Source organism: Berghia stephanieae, chromosome 5, assembly GCF_034508935.2.
Source record: "Berghia stephanieae isolate SIO BIC M18660-M18661 chromosome 5, UCSD_Bste_1.3, whole genome shotgun sequence".
Taxonomy (NCBI): domain Eukaryota; kingdom Metazoa; phylum Mollusca; class Gastropoda; order Nudibranchia; family Aeolidiidae; genus Berghia; species Berghia stephanieae.
Window position 1 is genome coordinate 71,548,551 of NC_088364.1, and position 11,228 is coordinate 71,559,778.

Below are 11,228 nucleotides of genomic sequence, written 5' to 3' on the forward strand. Positions count from 1 at the left end.
TTTTCTATGTAAACTACACATCTTTCAGCATGGTAACTTCAGCTTCAGGCACGCTTCATTAAAAGTCTGTATCTGATTCTAATTGTTAATTCTTATTGTTGTCCCCTCACTTCCATGGACGGGTAAATTAATGGACAGTGATTACTCTCCCATAGCGGGCAGGGAGGTACATACTGTGTCTTCTATCCCCTTATATCTGTTTTCCAACATGCTTTCTGTCTTTGTCTTGGAATGAGATTACTTAGTTTTTTCCTGGCCCTGGTCGGAGTCCTGGCTGGGAGGGAAACAGTCGAATGCATAGTTATTGTTTTGGGAGATGATATTTTTTTCCTTGTAAATCATCTCTCTGTTATGTTTAGTTTACATATTATATTATATGATTGGTAAACATTTGAGTGTATTCCTCTTAGTTGGGACCTGTGCTTGTGTCTGGATGAGACTTTTAGATGATCTCAAACTAAGTACATTGGTGGTATGCTCTTGGAATCTACATCTGATCCCTATTTGTTCCCAGTTCCCTATGTCTTACTTTTTCTTGGGTGCTTTAATTGTAATTCTAGAACTTTTTACTATCCCAATTTCTTCCTTTTTACTGGCGCTGATATAACCTAAATGTGTTGCAAGCGCCGTAAAACCCTTAAAAACAAAAAAAAAAAAACAGTGATTACTAATATTGTCCGAAATACGTGGGAAAGGAAGCAACCCCAAGTGAAGGTGGAAGAGTAAGAAGATGACGAGATGAAAGTGGCAAACAAAAGGCCTTCTTCCTTTGTGCTTGAACACTAATCGTGTTTTTATGAAATCAACTGGTCTCACATTTCAAAACAAATTTGAGGTAATTACAAGACTGTGCAACATTGCATTGTTTCACATTGCAAGCTTTCAACAAAATAAGTCAGACGTCCTCAACACCAAGATTCTCCCCTATGTGGTATGACACTTGCTTTCTGTTCGGAAGGTCCTATCCTGGGTTCGAGCCTCGCTTGGCACATTGTTAAGTCCTTGGAAAAGGCTTTTTACTCACATTCTCTCACTGTACTCAGGTGTAAAATGAGTACCTGGTTGTTAACAGCGGTGTCTCTGTTGGAAAAAAATGTAATATCACCTAACAGGCATCATGTCTCGTTCTACATGTTACATGTTGCTGTTGGTCAGGGACCCCTTGTAAAATGCTTTGAGCATGTTTAATGGACATTGCGCTATATAAAATCTCAAGTTTCTTTTAGTTTTTTAATCAGAAGAGGATAAAACCTAATCTGTGGTCATTTTACTGATTCAAAATCAAGCAACGAAAGTAAAAAAAACTCAATAAAAAGCATTTGTTCTTTAATTATTTGAAGCCAATAAATACTTCAACAAAATATCATCAATCTCCTTCCTGGCACTGAATGATGCTTTTCTATCAAGCATATCCAATCGTTCAATCACTGTAAATCCATAATTGAAATGTTTAGACTGGCAAACACTGTCTTTTTTCTCTAGTTCCCTGAGTTTGCGTTCTACTAAGTTGACTACAGACACTTTTGTCAACGGTCCTTGTTCACTTTTAAATTCATTTATAAAACCATCATCATCCATATCCACATAGTCATTTTGCATAAAATTCTCATCGCTATCACTATCATTATCAGCAATGGGAGGAGATCCCTTGTTTAATTCTATTTTAAACAGTTTCGTGTCAATGTCCGCAGGATTTGGGGAGGGTGAAATTATCTCAATACGTCCAGGAAAACGTGGTTTGTTTTGACTCAAGGTCACTGCACTTGATTCAGTGGCGTCATTGTCCTCCTCATCTGATATTGATATTGGTGTGCCGTGTAGAAAGGTTATAGATTTCTCTGAATTGTCAGTAGTTTTGGATTCGTGACTTTTCATTGTAGAGTCTGATTTCTTGGTGGATTTGAAAACAGGTCTCTTTATAATCAATTTTCTTGCCATAGCTGGACTTGCAATGAATGGCATTGAATTCGGAGTGATGTCTGCCGTTACAGAAGTTATATCGCCTGTCACTTGAGTACACTGGCAAAATAGAAATATGAAAATCAATTAAAAATATTCAAAGACATAGATTTTATATAGTGGTCTCTAATGGGGACAGTCCCAGGTAATCAAGCAGGACAGAAGTGGATTTTGCTTCTTTTTTTATTTTTATGCTGTCAATGTCCCTATGCTCCAATTGCATTTGGTTGTAAGGCTGAAACTGTTCATTGGTTCATGAAAAAGTCATTTTAATCCCAAAGAAAAAAAGTTGTCTTAGGGTTTATTCCAAGGATAGACTGGGATAACTTAGATGTCAGCCGCAGCACAACACAGCAAATTGGGCTAGGGATAGGCGAATAGCTGAAGGTCACAAAACATGGTGGATATTCGAACTAGGTATCTTCTGGGTGTGAAGCAAAGACAATACCGCTGAGAGCCCCACAGCCCCCCCCCCCCCCCCACCCCCTCATCTCATAATTAAACTTCGTCATGGGTGAAATCATGACTGGTTGAATAATCGAAAGTGGATGGGGTTTAATGCTACAGAAATGTGTCACCACTCTATCAGACACAAAACAACAGAGGGTGTTGCATTGCAGTATAGGTTTGTGAGGTCATCTGTGACCATTTAGATAGGAGAGAGGACTGGGCATAGTCTAGACAACAGGTAGATAATGACAGTTGTAAGGAGAGACTTTGTTTTGGGATTGACAACTGTACATTGTGATCGATTAATGGGTTTGGTGAGAGCTTTTCATCTCTCATCACGACTAATCTCTACGACTACACTTACAAATGTTGAGTGTATTCCTCTTGTTGGATTTAGTGCTTGTGTCCGGATGAGAATTATAGGTGATCACAAACTAAGTACATTGGTGGTATGCTCTTGGAATCTACATCTAATCCCTATTTGTTCCCAGTTCCCCTATGTCTTACTTTTTCTTGGGTGCTTTAATTGTAATACTAGAACTTTTTACTATCCCATTTGCTTCATTTTTACTGGCGCTGATATAACCTAAATGTGTTGCAAGCGCTGTAAAACCCTTAAAAACAAACAAATGTTGAGAACAAAAGAGTGAAAAGTTAATCCAATCTGAATAAGATGTTGGCTTGCATCAAAGCTGCTTTTTGCTTGTCAAAATCTATACAGGGTCGTCATATGGTTTTTGTTTCAATCAAATTGCTCAGTCTGTGGTGGACTAAGAACAGTGTTCACGACAACTGGTTTGAGTTTACCATATAATATGGTATGAAACTGATCACTGGTCAAATCAATATTGCTATAAAAACTTACAACAAGCGGTGGTGAAAATACCGCAGCCATTGACGGTCCCAAGCCAGTGTAAAGTCAGAGGGAAAATGTTGCAATAGTGGAAAGAAAACTCAACTTTGGTTAATCGCAACATTTTCGCTGATCCCAAGGTGTAGCGATTATGATTATCGTAATAATACTAATAAAATTAAAAATTATAATAATAGCAATAATAATAAAAATAATAATAACGACAACAACAACAACAACAAAAAATAATTTTTTAAAAAATAAAATAAAATAATAATAATAATAATAATAATAATAATAATAATAATAATAATAATAATAATAATAATAATAATAATAACAATAATAATAATAATAATAATAATAATAATAATAATAATAATAATAATAATAATAATAATAATAATAATAATAATAATAGTGACATGAAATTATTACTGAATAAAGTATTTAACAAACCTCCAGCTCTTGTTTAACTAAACGTCTTCGAGATGGATATCCTGTCAAAAATATATTATTATCATTAGTATAAATTTTAATTACCATCATTATAGTCATTAATAGTAGTATTATATTTATAGTTGCCATCATCAGCATCATCATCAACTTTATCATCAACAACATCAACATCGTCGTCATCACCATCAAATTAAATTAAATTATTATTATTATTATTATTATTATTATTATTATTATTATTATTATTATTATTATTATTATTTATTATTATTATTATTATTATTATTATTATTATTATTATTATTATTATTATTATTATTATTATTATTATTATTATTATTATTATCATTCTCATTATTATTATTATCATTCTCAATATTATTATTATCATTGTTATTAATACTATCTCCTCCTCCTACTACTACTACTTCTACTACTATTACTATTACTACTACTACTACTACTACTACTACTACTACTACTACTACTACTGCTGCTGCTGCTGCTGCTGCTACTGCTGCTACTACTACTTATACTACTATTACTACTATTACTACTACTACTACTAGTACTACCACTACTACTACTACTACTACTACCACCACCACCACCACTACTACTACTATTGCTACGACTAATTCTACCGCTACTACTATCATTATCAAAATCATACTTATTATAATCATTATCATTAACAGCAATATTTTTGGATCATTAGAACCACAACAATTTCAAAAATAATAAAATATTTTATAACTAATAAAAACCTGATTGTATACTGCTTATGCATGATTTACTCCTGTAATCTAAGCTAAATACCAACAATAAAAACGAGATTGTAAATTGATATGTTCAACTGAATACTTTATTTTTTTTTAAAGTACTGTAATTATTTTATTCAGAAAGCTGTGATAACATGAGCTTCCCCTAAACTTACTATAGAATCCCTAAAAAAAATTTTTTTTGAATTGATGATAACAACTTTGAAATGACATGTTACAGTTAAACATCAATATAAATATAAGTGTAGTTCGAGTTTGAAAACAATTAATTGGTAATATATAAGAGAATTGAATGGAAAACTAACAATCAGAACTCACTGTCAGACAGATGTAGCTCATGATTATGTTCTAGACAACACCTTGTCACTACCAGCTTGTCTTTTTTTCTGTTTACGTTTACTCTTATAAAGACAGGACAGTTTACCTTTTTAGTGCTGAAAAAAATATGTGATGAAAACACGATTTTATTTCAAATATAAAATACAACAAGCAAGACGGAAAGAAAAAAGAATTACACTTGAACATTTGATAACATCCAGGCTGCTTTGAACTTTTGACAATTTTACTCCCATTTCCTATTTCCTTTTTGTATAAAATCTACTTGAATCAACCAGTTTATAAGAATCCTTACTCTTCTTGCCTATCCAGCACGTCACATCTGATAGGATTACATTATGTAGAAAAGAAGGACCACACTTTGGTTTAAAAAAATTAAAACATCGATTTTTATATTCACTTCGATTGAGTCCATCAGTATGAATAATAAATAGACCATCTAAGTGTTAAAGTCCTGTAAGGGACATAAAAACAATTAAATCAACCATAAGAGAAAAGTGAACATTTGTCTTTTCCTTTTTGTTCCTTCTTCTTGCAAACCATTTAGGCGCTTGACAGTGTTCTTGAATTCTTTTTTTTTTTGTCTGTTGTTTCAATAATTTCTGGTGGTAATTTATTCCACGTATGTATAGCACATGTAAAAAAAAAGGATGGTTAGTGACTCCTTTGTTTTAAGTTTGGTATTTGAAACTTTCTACACTGATTTCTTGTTCCATACCTCTATTGATTTTGCTTGAACCAAGCCGAATCAATGTACAATGCATTTCTGGTAATTTTGAAGAGTTTTGGCTTGTCCTCAGTGAAAATGGGATGGTCAAGCATGGTCATTGCACGTTTCCTGTTATGGTCCGCCTCTACCGTTCATTCTAATAATTTCTTTATTATTTCTGCAATTGGGTCCCATATGGCACATGAATATCCCAAACAGGACTCATATGAGTAATATAGCATTTGGTTTATCTCTTTAAAGGTGAGTAATGATGTTACTTCTTGAGCTTTTGAGCTTTTTTATATTTAGCGCAATATCCACTAAACGTGCTCAAAGCACTTTACAAAGGGTCCCTAGCCAACAGCAACACTTAAAATGTAGAATGTGACATGACGCCTGTTAGGCGATATTGCAATTTATTTTTCAAACAGAGACAACGCTGTTAAGGGCCATGTCCTCATTTTACACCTGAGTATGGTGAGAGAATGTGAGTAAAGAGTCTTTTCCAAGGACTCAACTATTTGCCGAGCGAGGCTCAAACCCAGCACCTTCCGACCCGAAAGCGAGTGTCATACCAGAAGACCACATAGTCACATTCGTAGGCAGTGATGTTGAGTGAGGCTGTTTTGTGGGGGTTTTTTTATTTCTTTTTTTTTTTTTTTGGTAATGCTGTCTAAATTATGGTTCTATGAAAGATTTTGACTAATGTTCAGGTTGGATATCTAGCATTTTTAGCTATTATCAGTGCCATTCCCTAAACTGTGTTGTTACATGCTGTTAGCAATTTTTTACTGCAGTGAAACTCGAAAGTGGAAAAAGCGATTGGTGGATCCGTATAACTTGCTGAATCCAGATCCAGGGCACTGATTTGTATGAACTCTGCGCTACTGTCTTGATAACCAATCCCCAAGCAGACTCAGCAACTTGATAAATTCTGTCAAGAAATAGAGTAAGGACAGAGGACTGCACCTCAAAGAGAAGAAGATCACAGTCATGGACTTGAGAAGAGCCCTCGTTCAGCAGTATTATATTGGCTGGGAACAACTAGAAAATATTGAAAATTTCATTAATTTTGACTCAAGAATAAAGACAGATGGCAAATCAGGTCCAAATAAAAAGATGCAGAATGGCACTTGTCAACAAATTCCCAGTCCCGGGATAGAAGTGCCAGAGAGAACTCTTTAACAGAATAGATCCCCATAGCAACATATGGCTATGAATCATGGAAAATTAAAAAAAAGGCAGATGGAAAGAATAAATGCATTTGAGATGAAGAGCTACAGAACAGTCCTAAGAATCCTGTGGCCAGCCAAGACATTGAACATGAAGCCTTAAAGACTGCCAGCTCATGGCAAACATTAAGAAATTACTTTGGCCACATCAAAAGACATGTTTCAATTGAAAAGCTTTACATGGAGGGTGCGTGGCAGGGCAAGGCGAGCAGAGGGAGGTCAAGGAGAAGGTGGTCTCAAAACATAGCAAACTGGTGAGAACAACCACAGAGGCAGGACGCATGGCACAGTTGAGTACCAGAGAAGAGTTCCATCGGGCTGTTCCAACAACGATCTGTCTTTAAGAAGATCTAGCAAATTTGCATGTCCAGCTTTCCAGATTGTTAATTTTGGAAACTTTTGAGATTGTTACACAAAAGAGCTGCATATTCCTTGGCACATTTTGGTGGGTGGTAGATGAAAGCTGTTATCAAAGACACTAAATCTGTACAACAACCAGCTTACTTTTAAATTTCACATTGATTTTACGTGTAGCGAATGTAGTCTCCACCACATTTATCATCTTTGTCTATTTGATAAAGTTAATGTGTAGGCAGTTTGATTTCAACATTACAATTATCATTTACAACCATGTGTCACATCCAGAACTAAATTTGGTTTAACACATTCAATCAAGTTATAAACATATTATCTTTCAGTCAGCCAACATTCTTTGAAAATTCATAAAATTTCTTAAGTATTTCTTTGCACTTGAATTTATTAACATTTCTATTTCGGTGGTTGTCTCCTTACTTACATGTAAAAAGTTAATTTCTAATATTGTTTTGCATTGTCACAAAACTTGCACATAAAACTCTAAATCATTAGTATTAAGTTAATCTGTGAATTAAATAGTAATAAAATATATGAAATACGTTTATGGTATCCTTGACTATTTCCATTTGATGTCTGCCTATTAGAAAATGGGTATTACCGATGAGGAAAGTTCACAAAAACAGGCCTGCTCTGTACCCATGAGCTATCCATCTAGAACATACACTCAACGAACCTTGATTTTTTTGCCACTGCTCTAGACACATAATTTCCACTTCGATCGCAATGCATTCTGATGAAGGAGTATTGGAATTTGGCTTTGTAGAGTTTTCTTTCATCCACAATAAATCTGTTGGATCTTTCCACTGTCTTCAAATTTTTGTCTTTGACCTGGGAATAAAAGTAGAAAGAGAAAAATCATTTTATCCTGGAATCAAACTATAATTCAAGATATTTTTTTTTTCTTAGGAGGGTGGGGAAGGGGAGGCAGAGTATTCCAAAAAAAATTTCAAGTAGGTAGCTATCAAAATATTTGTAATATTTGCATTCAGACTGTACCATGGACTACACACCCAAGCTATTCTGCAATGATGTCCAGGGTCAAGCCGTTAACATGATGTTTATTAGAATTACAAGTAAGTAAATAATTTCATTACAAAATCAACAATGGTGGTAAAGTCCGACTGACAGATCAGACATCGTCAGCTGTGATTCAGCTTAAAGAAAGACAGTTTGGGGTTCAAACTCCAGAATCTACCTTTTATTATCCTGTTCATAACACCTAGGAAAAGCCTATTCGGACCCGAGTCTGAATTGCTTCCCGTGGCAATTCGGACCCCGAGTCTGATTTGCTTCCCGTGACAATTCGGACTTGAGTCTAAACTAAATAGAACTCAGTTGCTAACCAGGGTCGAGTCTGAATAGTCTCCGATGGCTCTTCGATTCGGAATACTGCAATGCAATGCGCCCGAATGATGAACTTATCATAATAGTATCATTAGTGAAACTCTCAGTTACTATTCCGTTTGCAGTTATAGAAACTGTATTGGTCTTCCTAAACACACACACACTCATGAGTATCTCTAAGTAATTAAAAACAGAATAATCACACACACACACACACACACACACACTCCCCCCCCCTCCCCCAACAACCATTTCCACAACCCAAGAGCCGGCGGCTTTTTCTCTTTGATCTCGTATCACCATGTTCTCCCTGCGTCCAGCGCCTCGGTCGTTTGTGGGTTACCCCCCAATCCCATTACCAGTTGATCATTTTTTCTTTGTATTCAACCAGTGCTTATTTTATTAATAGGCACCTAGTCCAGTATATTATCTAATAATATTAATATGAGACGTATGTTAGCTCTATTGCATGGTTTGCTGCCAAGAATCGCCTCTATTATAATTTTTAGAAATAAAACAGCATATTTTTTTAATTAAAAAAGAATTAAGATAATGCCTTTTGTCGAAGTCCGACCCATACTGCCTTTTAAATGAAACGCTTGATGCCCAAAGTCATATTATTCTCCTTTCCCCGCACTTTTTCGCGGCCGCAAATGGCAAAATATATAATGTAGATATGTCATGCATGTATCTTTTGCAACATGCTCATGGCAAATCAAATAAATCTTCCAATCATTACACAAAGACACTCTTTTATCTATGCAAGGGCAAATTGATTGTTAACGTTGTCAATAGCGACTACAATTGTAATCTTCCAAAGACCACGAATATTTTAGATCTATGTTTTAAGTTTGTTTGTTTTTTTGTTTTTAAGGCGCTTGCAACACATTTGTCATATCAGCGCCAGTAAAAAGGGAGAAATTGGATGGTTAAAAGTTCTAGAATTACAATTAAAAAGTACCCAAGAAAAAGTAAGACAAAGGGGAATAATAGATCACCACTTTTAAAGGTATAGTCATCTTCAGGAGTTCTAAACCGTGACTTGCTCGCTCACTCGCCCTCCTACCGATTGACAACTGACAACTGAGAACGAGCAGCTTCCCCCCACCCTACAACGCTTCACTTTCGACCCAGCTTCCACTTCCGACACTACCAGTGATTGCGCAGGCGCATTGTGGCAGGAGTCCGAATTGCCACGGGAAGCAATTCAGACTCGGGTCCGAATTGCCACTTCGTAACACCTAATGAAATGACATGACAGCTTTGAACAAACATGCATGAATGACAGGTTGGAAAAATTGACTTTTGAAAGAATCAGCACCAAAATAATTTTAAAAAATAATTTTTAATTTGATCTTTGTTTGTATACGTCAAAGCAGTTACCGTCTGAGAATCTTTTCCAAAGACTCAACTTTGTGCTGACAACAGGTCACGAGCCCAGTGTCATACACGTTATTAGTTATAATGTTAAACATTGAGTTGAAACTCTCTTTTTTAGTTTTAGAAGTGGACTTCTTGACAATAACTTATTTTTCGTATATACGAAGTGACTATTCTCACCCCCGGGATGCTAGTCTTCATAATAGTATAAAAAGTAGTCCACAATTGTTGTATGTTTAATCCAAAGGTTGTAATGCAGTAATTTGTTAAGTTTCTTGTCACAAGTTGCACAATTAAAAAAAAAATCAATCAAATCCAAATCGCAAAAAGCCGGCGACGTTTTTTTTCGGTAATCCAATCGGCCGGGGGGGGGGGGGGGGGGGGAGAATAGAGGCAGCCATCTAGAAAATAACTAGACGTCTAGCCTATAACTTAATAATAAACAAAACTTAACCCATCTTTCACCAAGGCGTTGCTCTCTGTTCCTAAGCACTTGTTCAAAACTTTCGAAATCGTCGAATTCTAAAAATTGATGGATGTTTATTTCGTTGGCATCAGTGCAGTTGTCATGTTCGAGTTCGGTGTTAGCTTTGTCATTGTCACTCTCAGTGTTACCAATTTCAGAATTAGAAACTGAAGCCTCCATTTTATAAAGGTACGTTTTATAAATAGAGACAAAGAAACGACTGCGAAGTGACTTTAAGTTGATGTAACTTCACATTTGATGATTAGCCCTAGGCATGGATGGTGAACTTCCAGGAATTCAACTTTCGTTATTCTCCATTTATTCCATGTCAAGTGAAACAATTGAGCACAAATTTTTACACAGTAATGATTGTCATCAAAAAGAGCAGTACGAAATGGTTTTTTCATACTTTAATGTTAAAGATCAACGCACATAACTGCCACCTCTCTGCCTGCATTATTGATCAGAGTTATCGTTCATAGATTAGTTGTGTATTTTCCCCCATCATTTATTTGATTTCTCAATCACTGTGCAGATTATATAATTGAAGAGATTTTATGTATCTAGATTAATCTTATGAGGAGCTTATTAGGTCATATTGTCGTCAACTTCCATTGCAGTGAAATAATCAAACGGAAATAAGACTATAAGATAGCGGAGATAAATAACAACAATAATAATATTCACTGCTTTCCACCTCGCATAATACGGGGTTCAATCCCCCATGGTGCCCTCCTCCCTTTGTCCCGAGGGTTCACTCCTCACTGATGTAGATCTCCAATAGTCAGGGGTTCAATCTCTGAAGGTATCCACCTCACCGGAAAGGGTTCATTCATGGCCGACTAGAGTACTATAGTTACGTCATGGGTTCATTCCGTACTGG

The 11,228-nt window shown here is 35.6% G+C and overlaps 1 protein-coding gene across 2 annotated transcripts; it reads right to left on the bottom strand.

The window, feature by feature from the left end:
• Positions 1-1,309: 1,309 nt before the first annotated feature.
• LOC144973549 (uncharacterized) lies at positions 1,310-10,719 on the bottom strand. 2 transcript variants are annotated; one of them, XM_078916107.1, is made up of 5 exons: positions 10,334-10,719; positions 7,829-7,983; positions 4,822-4,937; positions 3,722-3,762; positions 1,310-2,019 (listed from the first exon to the last, which is right to left on the bottom strand). In XM_078916107.1, the coding sequence occupies exons 1-5, from the start codon at positions 10,523-10,525 to the stop codon at positions 1,327-1,329; spliced, it is 1,197 nt and encodes a 398-aa protein (XP_078772233.1). In that variant the 5' UTR covers positions 10,526-10,719; the 3' UTR covers positions 1,310-1,326. The 2 variants fall into 2 exon arrangements, with proteins under 2 accessions (XP_078772233.1, XP_078772234.1); XM_078916108.1 differs by lacking the exon at positions 10,334-10,719 and adding an exon at positions 10,060-10,217.
• Between the last annotated feature and the right edge of the window lie 509 nt (positions 10,720-11,228).

What these genes read in the sequence shown, in the direction of transcription:
- LOC144973549 (XM_078916107.1), bottom strand. Translation starts at nt 10,525, where the DNA reads ATGGAGGCTTCAGTTTCTAATTCTGAAATTGGTAACACTGAGAGTGAC. An exon ending in GCAGTGGCAAAAAAATCAAG is followed by an intron (nt 4,938 to 7,828) that starts GTTCGTTGAGTG and finishes TATTTTTTTCAG; the next exon opens with CACTAAAAAGGTAAACTGTC. An exon ending in TAGTTAAACAAGAGCTGGAG is followed by an intron (nt 2,020 to 3,721) that starts GTTTGTTAAATA and finishes CTATTTTGCCAG; the next exon opens with TGTACTCAAGTGACAGGCGA.